The 20,760-nt window shown below is 36.9% G+C and overlaps 1 protein-coding gene across 2 annotated transcripts; it reads right to left on the bottom strand.

Moving 5' to 3' along the window:
• Nucleotides 1–12,160: 12,160 nt before the first annotated feature.
• On the bottom strand, nt 12,161–20,760 carry LOC113275232 (probable serine/threonine protein kinase IRE). 2 transcript variants are annotated; one of them, XM_026524688.1, is made up of 17 exons: nt 20,142–20,760; nt 19,916–19,986; nt 19,656–19,829; nt 18,241–19,563; nt 17,457–17,629; nt 17,024–17,255; nt 16,387–16,479; nt 16,162–16,302; nt 15,967–16,059; nt 15,251–15,449; nt 15,054–15,139; nt 14,238–14,326; nt 13,798–13,849; nt 13,649–13,705; nt 13,051–13,227; nt 12,880–12,963; nt 12,161–12,669 (listed from the first exon to the last, which is right to left on the bottom strand). In XM_026524688.1, exons 1-17 carry the CDS (start codon nt 20,575–20,577, stop codon nt 12,583–12,585), a joined length of 3,567 nt encoding a protein of 1,188 aa, XP_026380473.1. In that variant the 5' UTR covers nt 20,578–20,760; the 3' UTR covers nt 12,161–12,582. The 2 variants fall into 2 exon arrangements, with proteins under 2 accessions (XP_026380473.1, XP_026380474.1); XM_026524689.1 differs by having other exon boundaries at nt 12,880–12,960.

Raw genomic sequence — 20,760 nt, 5'->3', positions numbered from 1 at the left:
GGGGGAAAGTGAGTTTTGATTTGAACTTTATCAACGATATGGCGGTGGCTAGAGTTCATAAGACTATCCATCTAATGTATTCCATCAAAAAACTCAGGGACCCTCAGAGCGAGATGTTATTACTTCGCAATTGCACTAGTGTGTCCAGACTGTACTTTGCTATACGCACTACCAACCCTGCAGCTTTACAAGAAGCCACTGAATTATTTGATGATCACTTATTTCAGTACTTGAAACTCTTGGTCACAGGAGATAGTGCAGGGTGTGGGCCGCTGCAACGAATTTTCGCTACCCTTCCTCTTAAGGAAGGTGGACTTGGCATTTACACTATGGCGGACACCCGTAACTATTGTTGCTTCTCAGAGTCAAACGGTTTCGGTTCAAAAGGTGATTCTTTGCAATTTATTCTCTTCAGACAAAGGTTCTGCTTATCAGTCCGCTCTTCATAACTTCATCCAGGTTTATGGTTTACCTTCTAATTATTGTGTTGATGATACTGCCCCCCCTTCTATGCACTCCCTGGCAGTCACCTATTTCGACGCAGTTAAGAAGCAAATCCCAAACCAATTTTCTATGTCTGCAAGAGATTCCATTTTATGGCAGTGTAACCGTGTTAAGCACGCTCAAGATTACTTGTTGGTTGTACCCATTAGTGGCCTGAACCAATGCCTTGGTCCAAGACAGTTTCGTGCAGTTGTTTGTTACCGACTTGGTATCCCTTTGTTCGCTGAAGGAGGCTTGTGTTCCAGTTGTAACAGACCCATGGATATTTTTGGGGACCATGCTCTTCATTGTGCCAAGGATGTTGGGATCAAATATCTTCATGAACAAGTACGTGATGTAGTCGTTGACATTTGTCACAAAGCTGATGTGCATGTGCGTAAAGAAGCGAATCTTGGGCTTCTGTCTGATGATAATAGAGACTTACGCCCTGCGGACATCCTTGTTCTTAATTGGGAGAATGGACAAGATGTTTGTATGGATGTTACAGGTGTCTCTCCATTCACTGGTGAAGGTATTCGTAATTTTGTCCCAGGTCAGGCTATTTCTAATGTTGTTCTGCGCAAAAGGAACAAGTATTTGGATCAATGTACTTCACACGGTTATGGCATAGGTGTCTTAACTTTTACCACTCTGAGTGAACTTGGTGATGATACTTTATGTTTTTTTAAGAGATCGAAGAATTGTATTGTCAGTAACGATGTCAGTAGGGGTGTTGGGAATTTTTTTTTATAGGCTAGGTGTCGCTATTCAGAAGGGGGTTGGTGCTCAGCTTGTTGCTAGGCTACCTACTAAAGTTCTGTATGACTCTATTTAGCTATAGATATAATTTCTAATCTAATAAAAAAAATTAAAAAGAAAAAGAAAATAAATAAACTCCGTAGCCTAGAAATTTGTGCCAATCCAGGATGACACTAACCAGTCTAAGTGGATGGAAACATCATGGTTGTAGGAGTTAAGGAACCCAATAACATAGTCTATTATTCATGAAAAGACAGAGTTCATGTGTTAAAATGAAATCATCACACTACATTCTGTTTTTATTTTAATTTATTTTATTTGAATTATATGTTTCTCTAAGTGATTTGGTGGGGCACAAAACATCGAATTGTTACCACTGCCGGGATGAAATAGAGTGATTGAGTTACTAAAATAATAAAGAGACCAGACCAATCAGACCAAACGGGAAAAAAATTAACACTTGGATAGCAATATGTGTGTGTTCTCCCTGTCTTCGTCGCCTAAACAAGCGTGAAATGCAGGATCCATGGGAACTATCATGTAATTTGCTGACAAGAAGCATGCGCTTGGATCCAAAAGATCAAATCATGCAGTTTAAAAAAAAAATGAAAATGAAAAGTTTATTATTGTGCAATAAAATCGACCGTTGGTTCCGTTGTATATGTCAGTTGAGTTGATCTAGAATTAAGATTATCGACCGCTGGTTCCCTTGTATATGCCAAGCTGTGTTGATATTAGTCCAGACCAGTATCTCAATCCATTAGGATCATAGGTTCATCTTGGTGGAGGCCTTCAGACAGATATGGGAAACACCGTTGACCTTAGACAACATCGTTTTGAACTATCTATCTTTATAATCCATCTTCTTAATCTATTCATTTGTGTGATTCCGATTTTTCATGTCCATAGTGCAACTATCTGAATAGAACTCTGTCACTTATATATATGAATATGATTCACATCAGGGTACTTTCTCTTGTGATCAATGAGAGTATGCCAACCAAGGAGATTCTTTAGTGTCGCTCCTTAATTCTGCACAGGTAGCTAGGGTCCGGAGTAAAAAATTTTGTGGCTACACCTCTTGTAAATCCTCCCGAGACTATAACTCGGCCACTAGGGCCACCTAGGGGTTTAAAGGCTTGTTGCACACGCTAAGTGCAACCGCGATGCCTGCGATAATGAGTTAGGATTTTATTTTGTAAATTAGATTTATTCGAGGACTAGCAAATAATAAGTTTGGGGTATTTGATAGACGCATTTATCTGTCTAATTAGTCTCATTTTTATATATTGTTAGTGCTCATTTTTGTATTTATTATGGCTTTTTATGTCTTTGTAGGTGTTTTTGGAAAAGAAACATTTTTGGAGAAATCGGCGCAAAAAATTGCTAAAGGCACTCAGAAAAGTGTTAAGGGCACCCCCCAGAAATGCGTTAAAGGCACTCGGAGGAGTCGCTAATGGCACCTAAGAGTTTTTCACTATTTACAGCCTAAAATTATTTCTTATACCCCACAAATTGCTATTCACACCCCCAAAATTGATAAATACACCCCATATGCTAAAGACACCCCCGGACTGGATAAGGGGTGACCTTCTTCAACAATTTGAACTTCATAAATTGGCGGGAAAGTTTATGGTTTGGACTGCAGAATTAGGGTTGAAGATTTGAAGGGGTTCTGAAGAGACTTAATAGCTGAAATTGATTGGAAAGTCGTGATTTAGCCTAACAGGACTGGTAAGGGTATCTGATTGGATCAAAATTGGCTACAATTCGAGTTCAGAGAGTGAGAAGTTACGGGTCTCTGTTCCTGTTGAAAGTGGACTGTTTTAGACGGATTTGGTCTTGGATATGGCTTAATATGGACCTATTATACAGGACTGATAGGTGATTCAGATTCGAAGAAACAGGGTTTGTTACTGGATTCAAAGTCAAATATGAGTGAAGATATTCACGAGTTCGCTGTGTATTTAGGGAAGATAGAGCGTGAACTGCACGTGTTTGGAGTGAGTTGGGATATAACAGGAACATGAAGAAGATTAATAAAGAATTTTTGACAGCTAAAGACTCGTGGAAGAATTAAACAGAAAAAGAAATATCGATATTTACTGTGAGAGTAAAGAGAGGATATTTTCGCATTTATTCGAGAAGATTTGGTACCTATTGAGTATAAAAGGCCTGTTGGGTATGAAGCGAGGGGACAGAGAGTCTGGGAGAAAAATTAGTGCTTAGAATCGAGAGAAATCAAAGTTTTAGAAAGTTACCTGCTGCTGCAAAACTCAAGAACACGAAGAACATAGCCTGCCAGAGACAGTCGCAGAAACTATCGTATTACAACCACGATAGCTGTATATTGTTCTATTGTTCAGTTGCGACAGATTTTTAACAGTTGTACTCATCTTGGTAGTTGGACTTTTAGCAACTAAAAATCGTTGTAAGAACTCTTTATTATTATTAATGTTAGAGCACTGATCGGGCTATCTCAAGCATGTTTGTTAATATTAGTGATCAAAACAATAAGTCTTGATTTCTAGCCTATTTATAGATGTCTCGGACTAGGACATAGTTTGTGTAGTTGAGCTTAGACTTCACGGCGCTTATCACTTGAGGGCGAAGAACTACTAAGGAGAGCTTGTGGAACTTCATCGACAAAAGGTATATATGTGGAGACTTAAACTCATCTATCACTTGGAAAGTCTATTTCTACTTTATCCCCTATATTGAGACATAAGTCGTGTTACGATATAGTTTTCTCTATACACATTTGAGATTTCGAGCTGAGTATATCTCGCTTACATATTTCTCAAAATATGTGTTGGTAAGCTTTCATTTCGACCAAGTTCATCTTATATCATGAGAAAATTGCCGAGTAACATCTTACATGGTTTGCGTGATACAATCATCTGGTGCAAGACTTGGAATGTTTCGATAATGATTATTTCAATATCTTGAAAATTGCTTTGATCCTAATAGTGTGTGAAAACGGCTATTATCATTATAGAAGAATGTTTCAATGACTGAAATAAAGAGTTTAGATTACGTAACCATCTTTGGATATAAGCATATATAGTGTGTTCGCACATTAGTGTATAAATCCATAAACCGGGAACCAAGAGTATACATATGTGTGTATATGAAATTGGTGAAGGAGAAAACTTCCGCTGAGTTTGGGAATTAACAAGCTCTTAACTAGTCACCTTAAGTATGCGTACCCATACGCATACTGGCAGAAGTTTTCGAACCGAAAATTTCTGCTGAGTTTGGAAACTAAACCAACTCAAATCCGATTGCTTAAGTACGCATACCCGTACGCATACTTAAGCTGGTTACTTTATCAAATCGGTCAGTTCATGAACTTAAACATTTAAATTATAAGGAATGCAATCTTTGCAAACCGTGGCTATAATTTTCATGATTGATTCAAGTGATCAAACCGATTTTGCTTCAATTGTGTTCTTGTATAAATCCATGAGAATATAGCAATTGAACAACTCTTTAACCAGTTTCCTTTGAGTCATTTGAACTAGTTATAGTTAAGATGAATGAGGTTGATAGTAATCATATGGCTAACCTCGGTTAACTATTTGTGAACCAACATGGTGTACACGTTTAGGTATAATTACATTAACCTAAATGAGGGTACATTTCATTTGTGTGTGACAAGCTAAGTTCGATCTAACAGTTGAAAGATATTGGCTTGGTTGAATCAGGTTTTTCATCTAACGATGATTATTGAATGTTTTGTTACCAAGGTAACTTGGATTGCAAACCCTGATTTGAAAACTATATAAAGGATAACTCTAACAACTGGGAAACCTAATCCCCACACCTCATGTGTGTTACTAGTTGCATAACTAGAGTCGATTCTCCTGTAACCTTAGGTTTCTTCTCGAGACACCATAGGTTAACGACTTGAAGACTTCATTGGGATTGTGAAGCCAGACCCAACTATTCTCTTTGTAGTTGCGTGATCTGATCTTGTTGTTTCTATCGTGATTGAGTGCAATTGTAAAATTGGATTGAGATTTATATATCCGATAGGAAAGATAGAAAAGTAATCACAAACACCTTCGTCTCATCGTTTCTGATTCCACAATAACTTGTTTCGTTAGTCGATTAAGTTTATTGTGAGGTGATTGATAATACTAGGATGTTCTTCGGGAATATAAGTCCGGTTTATCAAATGGTTCCTGTTCACCTTGATTTATCAAAAGACGGAACAAAAACTCTTAGGTATTTATGTGGGAGACAGATTTATTCAATCCTATAGACTTTTCTGTGTGAGACAGATTTGTTTATCAAGTCTTCGACTTTGGGTCGTAGCAACTCTTGGTTGTGGGTGAGATCATCTAAGGGAATCATGTGCGTAGTATCCTGCTGGGATCATAGATGTAAGGAGCGCAACTGTACCTTGATTCAGTGTGAGATTGATTAGGGTTCAACTACAGTCCAGTCCGAAGTGAATTGGTAGTAGGCTAGTGTCTGTAGCGGCTTAATACAGTGTGGTGTTCAATCTGGACTAGGTCCCGGGGCTTTTCTGCATTTGCGGTTTCCTCGTTAACAAAATTCTGGTGTTTGAGTTATTTCTTTTCCGCATTATATTTTGTTATATAATTGAAATATCACAGGTTGTGCGTTAAGATCAATCAATTAGAATATCCAACCTTTGGTTGTTGATTTACATTGATTTACACTTGAACATTGGTCTTTGGTACCGTTCAAGTAATTCCTCTTATATCCAATCAGGCTCGTAGATTTCTATTTGCTTATTGCGGGTTGAATTAAGAGTTAGAGATATTAAACTCTTTGATATACTTTATTCTAGATTGATTCTAATTGTCTAGTTGATTCTCTAGAAAGTGTATTGGAGTTAGTCCCCTCAGATTGTCAAACGAATTGTTGGGTGTGGTTGTTAGACCCCCGTATTTTCAATTAATACAATGATTAATCAAATTTTCTCCAATTTTCGATTCATGAGTAGCTAAATATCTTTTCTAGGGTTTTGGAAGAAACTATTTTTGATGAGTAATCCTTAGTAATTATTTTCTTTGACACATTTACTTCAATATTGTGCTTTTAATTTGTCCAAAAATTTTCTCTCCTTTGTATGCTTCGTAACAATTTCTTTGGGTAGTTTAGCTATCGATATTTTATAAGCGAAGGAAAATTAGGCCTTAGAATAGCGACGAAAGTCATAAAAGAAAGCTTGTAATGTTATATCTTCCAAAGCATGAGATTGGGTTCGAAATTGTTTTGAGCAAAGTAGGAGTATTTTATCAAAGAAATTGTTATTGAGCTTACAAATATCGGAAGTAGTTGAATCCAAAACCCTAGGCTTGTCTCTCCTTGATAAACAAAATCAATTTTAGTTAGCTTGTCTTAATATTTTCTTTTAATTAATCTTAAACCAAATCTCTAAAAAAAATCCGAACAACGAATCCCTATACTTACCACTTGTAAAACTCCATCAGAAGTTACGGCATCTATCACAATCAGTGATTTCTAAAGTTACTAGATTTGCACTGGCTCTCCCCATTATGCTTTAGAATAAGAAATCATGTCACTCATCTTATAAAAGTTTTTCTTTAGTAAAACATGATTGAGACCATCCTGTTTTACTTAGATGCAAATGGTGAATAACTCATTCTTCAAAGAAATAAAATATTGTTAGTGAACATATATCCATGCAGAATGCGAACCATTCAAGTGATTTATGGCTTTGGTGGATGATTCGACACATTGAATTAGATATTGCTCACAACAAACGATGCGTTTAATTTATGTAGAACTCCTAGCACATATTACACAATGAAAAATGCAAAGGCTCACCACCCTTGTTAATGCTAGAGATTTTACATCAAAAGAACTTGATGAATATTGCATATTTAATAGGACCAATATAGAGCATCTTATACCCAGTGGTCTCGCAGAGACTACCATCAAAGGTTACAGATGGTGTCTAAGGAATAGGTTATGTGTACCAACCAACCTTTTATTGCTTTGGGGATATGCAATATTACACGCATCTTTACTTAATTCGTTTTATAACATAATATTAGTCAACCTTTTTTTTTTTGCGTACCAGTTGGTAACTGGATTTAAGCCTGACATTCGTATTCTTACGCATTTTTGGTTGCACTATATATGTGCCATTATGACTCCACATCGTACTATGATGGGTCTTCAAAACTGTTAAGTAGTTATGTTGGAAATGAGTTCCCAACAATTATCCGCATTTTAAACCTTTTGGAAGGAGATCTCTTACCGCTAGATTTGCGGGTTATCACTTTAATGAGACAGTCTTCCCGTCGTTGGGGGAAGATAAAAGAAAGTATTTTCTATGGGAACGACATGAATTGTCGTGGTGTTTTCCCACTATGTCTCATATTGATTCGTGTACTACACAAATGTAAATGTGAAGTGACAAAGAATAATTGATTTTCAGAATGTACATTGATGTCGCTAAAGTGATGAGATCACACATACCAGCTGCAAACCTACCTGCGCAAGGTTATGAATCCTCAATAAGGGATATACACCATAGACTAAAGTGTTGCAACTACACTTAGTGGAAGTGTGGTTGAGGTCGTGGCTCCATAAAGGAAGTTGGAGAGACCACTTGGTTCGATTAATCCTCACCTAGAAAGGAAGTAGGTGAGTAAGGCACAATTTATTTATATCATCATAAATCATCTCATAAGATTGTCTCTGAATATGTCCATGAATCAAACCGGAGGACCCTCCAAAGTTTAATGATTCCAGAGAGAAATGACATCCCAAAAGGATTATGAGAATGTTCACGAGTCAATGGAAAGATCATGCGAGCATATTGATGATTAATTTCATATACACTTGCTTAAGAAAATAGAGCAAGATAAGATGGAACCAAGCTCCTTGTTGCTTAATGTCGACGAAGAGCATATTTGGCCTATACATTCTAGGTAGAACTTGGTTCTTTGACAAATATACAAGTATTTGGTGTGGTAGTGCTAACCAACCAAGTGTAAAGCCTATTGGACATACATGATTAATTTTTCACAAAGCATAATGATAAGAAAGCAGTCTTAAAGGATAAAGACTCGCCTTGTAGCACGAGGTTTCTCACAAAGCCCTGGAATTATTCTCTTGTAATGAACGTTATAGCGTTCTGCTACTTAGTTAGCTTGGTAATTTCAAAAGGACTTGAAATGCAACGTATATATGTGGTTGTTACGTATCTCTAAAAGAATCAAGAGATAGCAGATACTTACAAAAGTATTTGATAGACTTTTGTTTCCCAAATCAAGTGACTTTAAACCACAGAGTGCGTTTACAGTTAGATATAACACTCACTTATAGATTGAAGCAATCAGGCGGATGTGGTATACCCATCTAAGTGACTATTTGATTTGGAGGGGATAGACAAGTAAGATAGTTTTCTTGCGTATTCACAAGAAAGTTCCTGATTTGGAATTGTAGCTATCTATGTCGATGGTACATACATGATGGGTACTGTTGATGTAATAAGAGACCTTAAAAGATATTTGAAATCCGAATTTGAGATGAAAAGTCTGGGGAAAGCTCGACCGAATACTGAGCTTGTGGTATATTATTCCACCAGTTTGCATATGTCTAAAGTTGTCAGGAAATTTAACAAAGACATGCATCCTGATAGCAGTTCCATGAGTGATCGAGCTTCAAATGTAAGTTAGTGACCATTTCGTCTAAAGGAAGATGAAGAAGATGTGTTGGGACATGAAATTCCCATATCTAAGTACAATAGACGCATTGTTGTACTTAGTATAATAATGTACTCGATTAATTTTACATCCTCAAGGAACTTGTTAGCCAGATATAACACAGCGCCAACGCAACGTCATTCGAATAGTATGGTGAATGTAATCATGTACTTAAAAGTAACCATAGACATAAATTTGTTTTATCCCTGCAAAGACATAAAAATGAATGCTAATGAACGTGCAATCCAAAAGTTGTTGATTATGAAGGAACATAATCTCTTCTTTAACGAAAGTAATCAGGGGGGAGATATGGTAAACTATAAGTCAATATTCAGTTTCGAAAAGTACACGACTAAAGGAACTGTCTGGAACAACTCTGAAAGTAATCAGGGGAGATGCTGGCATCAGGGGGAGGATCCAAGGATATGATGTCGACATATTTTACTTCGAAATTGAAGCTGTGTTGTACTTCTTTCCCTCCGATCGAGAACAGTTTCTCCCAAAGGGTTTTGTTACTCGACAAGGTTTTTAGCGAGACAACACTAAAAACATCAAGTATGTTGAACGTTGAAGACATAGAGATCGCGTTGATGTTACTGAAAATATCTGAATCAAATAAATGAAACGTGATATTCTCTTAAGCGACGTAACTTCCAGTATCAACAACATGGTCTTATAAACATTCAAGTCACCAAAGTAAAGTGTGATAAACTTCTTTTGACTACATTAAACTAATGAAAATTATCTGACATCAGGGGGAGCATCTAATGGTGTGTTGAATTTTTTTCTTTCACCGAGGTTGCTTTTTCCCACATGGTTTTGTTACTCGGCAAGGTTTTTAATGAGATAACAGCAAACACCGGGAATGTAATTTCCCAGCTAAGGCTATTGTATTTCCCATGAATATTTTCTGCCTTAGGAGTTGTGAAGAAACTAGTCAACTTCAACGGAGCAAAGTGATCATCTGCAACAGATCACCTTTACTCGCATCTGTCACGTTGTACTCCTTTCCCTTCGTCAAGGTTTTATCCCACTGGGTTTTCCTTGTCAAGATTTTAATGAGGCAACATATACGCATCCAACTATGTTCTAAGTTTACCTAATATTGTACTCTTTTTCTTTAGTTCAGGTTTTGCCCCTATGGGTTAGCCTGACGAAGTTTCAAGAAGACAATTAACTTAGACTCGGCGATCTTTAAATATCTTATTGCATGTGATGAACTATATGTAAAATACGAGACAACATGTGAAGTACTACATGTGAAGAGTTGTACCAAGGTTTTGTCCCACTGGGTTTTTTCTTGTCAAAGTTTTAACGAGGAAATTGATTTCCGCACAAGTCATCAAGGAGAGGACGACATTTGAAGAACTATATTCGAAGCACTAAATGTGAAACACTACATATGAAGTTCTATTGGACCGCACAAGGGGGAGTGTTGTAGGGCTTGTAGCCGGTCCGCGAGTTATAACCCCAAAGGTGTCACTATCCATCCACAAAAAACCCATCAAAACAAAAGTAACACAAATACCCCCAAAAAACCAAAGTAACACAAAACCCCCAAAGAATTTCATCATAAAATTTGATGAAACCAATTTTGAAATTTGGGATTTTTGTATCAATTTTTAAAAATTTGGGTTTTTGTATCAATTTTGTTTAAGATGGAGTTTTAATGGATCCCAACATTTGAACGGGATTTTTGTACCACAAGTTTGGTTACCTTGGGTTTTTATGACTAGTTCTGTTAATTTATTAGGACTTAATTAATTATGGCAACAATAGGTGCATTTTTTTTTTTTTTGGTCAATCAACAAATTTCAATTCATTCAAATCAAAATAGTGATTACTTGTTAGCTTACAAGATTAACAAAAACATCAAAATACATAAAAAAACATCAAGATAATCAAAACCCTAATACAAATAAGGATATCAACTACAAGTAGATTGCAAAGAGAAAGAGCAATAAACCGCTTCGATTATGTATAAGGGAGAGATGATGGAATATTCCGGAAATAATTCCGACCATTTGATTTGATTGTATTCTTCCTTGAAAAGAGATGCTCCTGGAATGAAGGACTATTTTGCCCATAAACTTGTAGATTGAATCGTTGATGTTTTTGAATTAAGATAAGCAAGCCACGAACCATCCATCAAAGATCGAAGAACTCGTCCCACAACGACGAAGAAAAATCGCCCCAAAATGGCGAAGAAACATGTCAAAAGACACAAAAAATGATGTAGAAACATCTTATTCAATAAACTATTATCTAAAACTAGAAAAGAAAAAGAAATCCCTTACTCAGATCCGGTCCAAAAGGACCAAGATGAAAAGACTCTAGGATTTTTTTAGAAGGGAAGAGAAAAGAAAAAAAAATATGGATTTTGATCTGCTATTTTCTCTTAATAGGTGCATTGATAGTTACATATAATTAATTTTTGACATTTTTCTTAATGTTATGAAAGATATTTATTATTTTTAGCTAGCTAATTATAACATGGATTTTAAATACATAAGAAAATGGAAGGTAATATTGTAGAAATTAACATGAAAGGTAGAGTTAGTTTGCCCCTTTCTGACACAATCTCAGCACCTCCATCCGCTTCGGCTCTCTTGGCTAGGTTACCCATGAAGCTCGCTAGTAGGCTAACACAGCAACCTGTTCAATCAATGTAGTAGTATGTCGTTGGAGCTTAGCTTGTTAGGCTTCCAACTAGTTCATGTCATTTTCTTTATCCAATAACATAAAAAAAATAAATTATAATGAAAAAAAAGTTTAAGAAAATTGAAAATGAAAGATTTGAACTAATTTCACAATTTAATGATTTGGCTCTTATGAACTTTCACGACTGTCAAGACGGTTAAGGATGGTCCTGTGACCCAAATTCTAATTAAAAAAAATTCATGACCCAATAGCAACTCTGTTCATTTTTTTGTGACCCAAAATCAAAATATCCCAAACAGAAACATGGAGGGACATAGGACCATCCATAAACTTTTAACACTATAACAGTAAAGCAAGCTTGTATGTGTTGCAATAAGAAAATGATATCAACAGAAGTTGTAGTACGGACGATCTGACATTACTATGGCCCTGATTTCGATGAGATTTGAATCTAATTTATTAGCCAAAATTATTTTTCTTTCTTGCCTACATTGCTTGTATTCCAGGTAAGAAATCTTTTGCGAGATGGAGTTAACTGTGTTTGAACTTGCAACTAAGCAGGCTATATTTCTTTTTTGACCAGTGAGGATAATATATACATGTAAGTAGTTGCTGTTTGAAAAATGCAGATGAGTGTTGCTTCAATACAAGTATAAGAGAATTAGGGGAAGCAACAGTTGCATCTGAACTTTTTCCAGCTTTCTAACACTTCACTTGGTTGTTTACATTTAGAGTGAGAGCTTTCTACAATAGCCTACAAGAACCCTGCTACCAGAAAAGGGTCCCTCCTTGCCTACAGGAACCCTACTACTAGCAAAGTGCCACCTCGATCTTCCAGCTCGAGCATTCGTTTCATTTTCGCAATCTGAACTGTACCAGTGTCATCTTAACACTGAGAGTGGATATGTTTGATTCACTGAGCTGTACCAGTGTCATCTTAACACTGAGAGTGGATATTTTTGATTCAGTGAGTTGTGTTTGGAGCCTTCGGGGAATCCTGATTATTTTTTACTACCAAATCGTAGTTGATAGAAGCCAGCTGAGACAAGTTCTGTTCAAATAACAACAAAAAATTATAAGACTGTTAGGCCTGTTCACTGAATGAAACTTTGGGACATTTGGAGACAATTGTTCAAACTCCAAACCTGAAATTGGGTAAAAACTGAAATACTGTTAACATGTTTAGAAGACATGTTACTAATCACTATCGAGTTTGAGCTGAGGCGTTTGCAACAAACTATTATGGGTCAGGGATATTTACCTTGAAAGAAAAATTACTGAAGGAGTACTTCACTTGAAGATTGGGTCCTCCAAAATCTGCCAGATTACCACATTCATCGCCCTGCTTCAAAGATATGATTTATAAGTTAGTTAGAAATTAAACTCGAAACCAAAACTATGTACAAGAGATACAAATTTATAGGAGTAATACATCTTCATCCTGTTGGTTGCTGTATGAGCTGCTGCTGCAGGATGCACTACATGTTTCGGTCATGTCATCGAAATCACTAGCTGCAACACTCAAGTGTTCGTCAGCATTACTCCATATGTAGCGGCTTGTGAAATAACTTGTGTCATATGCACTATCTGCTGCTGGAATAAAGGCAGCCTGCAAGCAGGAATATGTAAGAGATTCAACATTAGGGTTGACAATACTTCAGTTACTGAACTATACATGGAAATGGGAATCTGTGCAATAAGTCGGTTTGATTCTTGTCTGTTCTGGTTTTGGTACCTGGAACGGTGGAACCGATGAAAGAACAATGAGGGGTTAAACATGTAATTTGTACATGTAAAGATGTTTAACATGACGAAACAGAAATTCTCAAATTTTATAAGCCAGTTCTACTTTTGCATCTATTGAAAACCAGAGTACCCAGAATGGAAACTGGTTATTTACGATGGGTCTGTTTCCTGTTTTGAATTATATGGATCCGCAATTGGCAAAATGGGGTACCAGTTACGGGTGCCAATTGACTCTAGCAAACTCTACGATTGTGTCGAAAAATTCATCAGATATAATAGATCACCTTCTGTCGCGCTAGTGTATCCCAGTTGATGTCCTTAAAGAAAGGATGCCTCTTAACCTGCAATAAGTGGGTTCTATTTCGTCATACTACATCTATGATTCTATCCTTATAAAATGGGGAATGAAAACCTACAGAACTGATTAATTTACCTCTCTAGCTCCCGTTGCTCCAAGTCTCTGGACTGGGTTTTCAATCAGAAGCCTGAAAAATAAATACTGTCATTACATGCATCCTATACTGTAATTGACAGTTCTGAACAAGACAGGATGCCTAGATAACTTAGAATGATCTGGTCTTTATAATTTCACTCCAAACTTCTCGTCTCTAAGGTTTGGATTTTCTAAGTCTATATTATAAGATGAACCATGCATCTATGCTAAAAATTTATTAGTATTATTCGTTCTCCGCTAAACTGAATCTAGGCTATTTTGTGAATGTGTCTTGAATATTCAGTAAAGACCTTTCTTTGCTCATCTGAGTCGATAATTTGTATTTAGAATTATATAGCACAATAATATTCTTAACACTTGATTCTTGTAAGAAAAAGGTAAGAAAGAAGAAGATATGATGTATGATCCATGAATCTTACTGGTCAATCAAGTCAAATGCTTCATGGCTCATTTCCTCGGGTACGTAAGGCCACGGTATATCTCTGTTCATTATGTTATCAAATATTTGCTGCAAAGTAGAATAAAAGCAATTAGTATCAATTCCTGATCTGCATGAATGAAATAGGATTGATTCCATAATCCCATTCATAGAGTGCATTCGTTTTCCGCTAAGCTCTCACCCTTCCTCAAATAAGAATAATCCTTGACAGCAATTTTAAGGTTTTGGTAGGGGGTTTAATAAACTGATTTGGCACAAACGAGAGCAGAACAGGAAAAAAAAAAAAAAGTGGTCTAAGTTCAGGAGGTCATTTAAGGAAATGGGTAAAAATAGAGCAAACAAGAAACTTTCGAAAAAAAAATAATGCAGTTAACTCGAAGTTGCTGTCACAAGGGAAAGGAACAAGAAGAATTCACAATTTAATCTCCAAGAGCTTTTTAAATATTTCATTTTGCTTATCTTGGCGCACAGCAAAATTTTCTGGTCCAAAACTGTGGCAGAGAGGCGGAGCACTTTTTTTTTTCTTATCAATGCAGAGAGCATGGGTTTCTGATTCAGAAATTTGGTAGGGACCATAAGTTTCACGTATTTACAACGAACTCATCCTTTAGCCAATAGACCATAATGTTTTTGCAACAAGTTCTACACTTTCATCAATATTAAGTAAGGACATGAAAGCTCAAGGTCGGAGCATAAGAAATCGAGAATTGTCAATTAGAAAGTGGAAGAAAATCTTTTCAAGCTTTTAAAAAAATCATTTGTGCATTTCATGTGAATTTAAGATCAGAATGTTTACCTGTGGGGTTTCTGCATTAAATGGTGGAACACCTACGAGCAGCTCAAAAAGAATAACACCTACAGACCACCAATCCGCTGTAGTGCCTAGACGGACCCAGGTAAAAATGAACAAATATAACAAGTCAATAGAAAATTATAACATTTTGGTTTCTGTTGAATATAAAGCTTGACTGAACAAACCAAAAAAGTACGAACCATGTCCCATTCCAAGGAGTATCTCAGGTGCCAAATAATCAGGAGTACCAACCGCTGACTGCTTTTGGCGTTGTTCTCGCTTCGCGGTTTGCTGTTCTGAGTGTTTAGGTTCATTGTCTCCAAGAGAAGTGTTAGCTGGACCTGATAGATCATCCGTGCTATTGATAAGGCCTACCTTCGACAGCCCAAAATCTGTCAACTGTAACAGAAGGGATTAGGACTTGTGAGAAGTCACAAACAGCAGTATTTCTTAGCTTCCACAGTGAAAGTTTTATATATAGAATAGTTCTAAACTTGTATAAATGTTTTTTTCCTTCTAATGATCAGAAACGGCAAAGAAACAACAAACAATAAAAATTATTTTTAGGGTAAATACAAGCATACAGTATCTTTCATTAAGGGTCAAGAGCCTAAAGGGCCATAGGGATAATCATACATGGGAGAAAAACAGATAGCCTGATTCAGTAGGAGACAACTATCCTTCAAAACATCCGAGGATAGCTGAGGAAGATTGCCCCTTCAAAAGTGTCATCCAATCATCTGAATTAGCTTTCTTAGACTATATTTGAAATGACATGAACAGCATTGCCATTTGTAATCATAAACTGTTGTCTTATGTGAACACACACACACACAAATCTAAGAACTTGACTCATACATCAAAGTACAGAAGCAAGCACGTAACGTAAACAAACAAGTTATCTAAAGATTTTGACCTTGATATGACCATCACGTGCAATCAGCAAGTTGTCTGGCTTTATGTCTCTATGAATCACATTCATGGAATGCAAGTACTCCAGTGCAAGAACCTGAAGGAAGTGAATACAAATATATTTAAACAACTGCAGAAAAGAATTAGAGCATGGAAGGAGTTGGAGTTAAGTTGAGGGTATAATCATATAATGCCTTACAAGTTCCGCTATGTATATACGTGCCATTTCTTCCTCCAGGCAACCCAAATTTCTCAACAAGGAGTACAGATCTCCTCCATTCAAGTACTCCATCACTAAGTACAGATTTTCCCTGCATGTGAAGGAGTAGAAAAATCGCACCTGTCCATAGTAGGATACATAATACATATTAGAGAAAAAGTTTCACGTAGATCTGAATAGATCAATTTTGGGGGGTTTTCTCACCACAAAAGGATTGCGAACTGATATTAGGATGTTACGCTCAGCCAAAATGCTCTCAACTGCATTTTTACGAATCATATCAGCCTTTTTCAGAACCTGTACAAATTTTATAATCTATTAGTTATTTTAATGATGGAAAGTGAAGATTTACTACTTTCACATGTCTTCAATTTATTGTATATAAGAAGACTACTGAATACTGGAAAGTGTACAGACAGCATGTGTTAAATTAACGAGATATCTGAGATTCTGAATGAAGTTGTCGTTTCAATTTCCTACGAATTTGTGCACCTAAAAGAGAACCATCCACATATTGAAGAGACTAGGGATCAGTTAAAAGATATCCAGCTACTAAATGACTTAAAATCAAGTACGAGCCCTGAACATCTCCTACGCTTTTGTGACATTAGGAGCTACTGCTTAATATAGTGCTTTGTTTATACAGATAGGTACGCTTTTTTAATTCAGAAACGTATTGGCTAAACATTTTAAGCAAAAATTTTGATTAAATGTCTTTCAGTGATTCGTTATTTTTATCATCTCTCAAAGGAAAGAGAGAAACATAGAAATATACTTAATGGTACGATTTCGACCAGTAACTTGTTAAAACCTTACTTCTTTCAAGCTAAATGGAACATACCTTAATAGCGAATAGGTCACCAGTTGCTCTTTTCCTTGCAAGGAAAACTCGTCCAAACGCACCTCGACTGATTGGTTTTATTATTTCGAAATCTTCTATGGATGTTCGGTCCTTACCATTTGTATTCATAGGGGTTCCTCGGACACTATCTGAGCTATCTTCATCAACTGTGAAACTAGATGAATCTACTTTTTCATCATCTATCTGCGAACAAAGATGTACATACTTTTCCCTGTAAAGTTTGAGAAACTTTTTAGATGAAATACAGAAGAAATATTATCATCAAAATCATCAGAAAACACTGCTTAAGTAATGCTGACTGAAATCATCGTGTAATACATTTTCTTAAAACAGACAAGGATAACCTGGTAACGAATAAGTGATTTATAATTTATGGAGGATCAGATTTTGCATGTAAAAAAATTTAACTTACTGCAATAGTTTCTCTATCCGTCTTCCAAACGTCTCAACAACAAGAGCGTCCACCTTCCTATCCTGGATAGCATATTTTAAGTCTTCTAGACGGTCAACCAAATATGCCAACGTGCTGTAATCGGTGCTGTTCACACTGGCAACAGAACGAGCAATGTCCAATAGCTTGTTTATCTGTCACGATCAGATAAAAATGGATATGAAATTTCAGATGAAGTTGTATCACAATAGAGAGCATGTATTTCGGTTTACTAGAACTTGGCAGGTATTCTTTCAACCAAAGAATACATCACAATTCAATGGTGATTGTTTTAGTGGTGTTGAGACAGACAATTTCCTAAAATGAGGCTGATTAGATAACTTTGACCCGAGTAAGCATTTTCAGGCTTGACTATGTTTCCTGGGGACAAACACGAGTTGGTCAAAATAGGAAATCATCATTCACTGTGTATTCAAAACTGATCATGTGATATTACTAACTGGTTCAGAGAAGGAAATTTCCTTCGATCCTCTTTGATTCTTCCCAATTTTTGTTGAGACATTATTTGAGTTAAAGGAGAACTGAATTCTTAATTTCTGAGTTTAAAGGTGTCAAATGTAACTACTAATGATAAGGTCGCGCTACTAGTTTTCTCTATGGCTCCATAAATTCCCTAATTTCCTCAGAATCTAGAACATTTGTGCTTTGTAGATAATATATCTCAGACTACACCAATTCCTTCACTTATGAATGCTAATGGAGTACAACGATCATGTACTAAAGAAGGATGCGTCAAGAAAGATACCTGCTGAAAGTTTTCGCACTCTGAAATCAACCTTCTTCCACCCAATAGCAAGTCAAGCTGACTAGTCCGTGGTGTCATAAGTGGAGAACGGGGGGTCATGCTTCCTGCTGATGATGCTGCTATACCGGGATCAGGAATCACAGCTGAAAGGGTCTTGCAAGACATTCCAGTTGAAACTTTCAGCTCATCCATGACCAAAGCATTTTGATCTTCTGAAACATATTCCGCCAAGTTTTTGGAACACGCATGAGATGAACAATTTGCCCTAGGAGATAGGCCATCAATCTCTTCACTCACACTAGATGTAGATACTCTAGCAACTTCAGGACTTCCTTCTGCAGTATCTGAGCCTTTGGGTGTGCATGTTTCCAGTATCTTCTCAAGAGTTTCAGCAACCCTTTCCAACCGCTCATTCACAGTTAAGCCTTTCAAATCACATCTATCAGCAATTGTACAGATCCTAGAGTGAAATTCCACATGAACTGTTGGTATTTCGACCTCACAGATTCGGCAGATCATAGAATTCTCATAGGCCACACTATGCTGATCTCCCCATAAACCCCAGGTTACTCTCTTCACATTTGGAGGGACATCTGAAGCATCAGGAAGGCATTCTGGGGTATTGACATTTTCGCTACTGTCGCTGATACCCAGTGCAGTTTTATCCGAGTCCGTTTTATCCTTACATGGGGTACAAATCTCGTCATCTTTCCTTTGGTTCTTTTCGGCAGCACATGGAAGTTTCTTCCAGGAGGACATGCGATCTCTGCATGAATCGACACTTTTTGCAGTACCAGGCTCCACTGGTTCAGAGCTACCCCACTTTTGATCATCATGATCTTGGGGCTTCTTTGGGTGTTTCTCATTAGCTTCTTTCCCAACTAATGAGCTTTTCGTAGGTACCTGAAACCCACCCTCGTACATTTGTGCAGGATAAACCCCAAGATCACTAAGCTGATGTAGACCAAGTATATGTTCATCCTCAAACATGTTCTCATTCTGGAACTGTAATAGACGAGTACACCGGGTGAGGATAAAAAGAATCCTGGTATGTGCTTGTTTCAAGATCCCCATTGGGAGTTCTTGACGTTTATCATCTAGATTCTGAACTATGGTTTCGCACTTCGTCCAGAACTCACTTGGTGACATCATGGCACATTTCCGGGCAACAACTAACAAATCTTCCAAAGTCTCTCTCCACTCTGGATGTGCATCTGCATTCTTTTCAAGAATGCTAACCAAATCACCAGCCAATATACCTAAATCAGAATTAACTTCTTCCTTCAACCGATCAAATTTTGTCCTGATAATTGCCATAATCTCCTGCATGGTTGATATTGAAAAACAGATAAACAAACATTAACAACAAAACTTCCCAACATAGTTAAGCTTCAACAAAATAGTGTTCCATTTACCTCCGGATGAGCTAAAGCACGAGACTTCCAGAACGGAAAAGGCCGAACACCTTTAGAATTAAGTTCATGAGAGAAACTCTTAACATCAGCAGGATTTCTTTTCCTACGACCACTTGTAACACGCAATATAGCTTGGAAACGAGGTGATTGAATTTCCTTAGCTGTGTCCAAAGCCTAACAAAAGTAAATAAACCAAAATCTATTGAGCTATACTAAAACTCACCACCATTTCTCAAAAACCCCAATCACAAACATTTTACCTGCAATGCTGGATTAAGAATAAATGGAAGTCTTAACGATTTCGATTGAGTGTTCAATAGACTCTTCTTCACTGCACACACACACACGCATAGTTGAAAACAATTTCCAAAGCATTAAAAATCCCAAAAATGAAAAACCTAATAATCCCTCAAATCAAATCAATTTCTTAATTGAATTCCGCAAAAAAAAAATTAAAAATGAAAATGAAACGAAATCCACATGTACCTGGGTCGCGAGGAAGGGTCCATTTAGGTTTATTAACATCAACAGCATCTCTAACATTGTTATGATCAGAAGAAGAAGGTATTACTGGTGGTGCTGAAGAAGGTGTTGTTGAGAATCTCGAAGGCAAAGGTGAAGCATCAGATCTTGTTCTGATATGATTAAGTCCAAGAGATGATGCAACAATAGGTGATGAATAACCATCAAAACTAGATTCGTATTCACCTCCTCCTCCTCCTCCTCCTCCTCTTCCATTTTCCAAAATTGAATTTAGGGTTTCATCTTTGTTTGGTCGTCGAATTGGAATCGGTGGAATTTTCCTTAGCTTAGACTTTGTAATGTCTTTTTTCTCCGTATCATTTTGATCTGTTGTCGTCGATGTTGTCGTGGTTTGATCATCTGATTCATTTTGTGATGATGATGACGGATTGTTGGACATTTATTACGGTGGTGATGGTGGCGGAGTTGTGTTTGTTAGCAGTTATTGTTGTTGTTGAGGCGGTTGTTCATGGTGGTTTTGGTCAGACTGGTTGAGCATTCTGGAGAGAGAAAAACAGAGAGAGAGGTGATGTTTTTTTTCGCGGGAAAATAGAGAGGAATCCTCGGGTGGAAATGAAGGGAA

Source organism: Papaver somniferum, chromosome 4 (genome assembly GCF_003573695.1).
Source record: "Papaver somniferum cultivar HN1 chromosome 4, ASM357369v1, whole genome shotgun sequence".
NCBI lineage: Eukaryota > Viridiplantae > Streptophyta > Magnoliopsida > Ranunculales > Papaveraceae > Papaver > Papaver somniferum.
Note: the sequence above shows the minus strand (reverse complement) of the source record. Positions and strands in the feature narration are given on the sequence as shown.

Coding starts and splice junctions, on each gene's coding strand:
- LOC113275232 (XM_026524688.1), bottom strand. CDS start 20,577: ATGTCCAACAATCCGTCATCATCATCACAAAATGAATCAGATGATCAA. Junction 15,450..15,966: donor CACGTGATGGTCATATCAAG/GTCAAAATCTTT, acceptor CTTCTGTTACAG/TTGACAGATTTTGGGCTGTC. Junction 15,140..15,250: donor ACTCCTTGGAATGGGACATG/GTTCGTACTTTT, acceptor GGGTCCGTCTAG/GCACTACAGCGGATTGGTGG.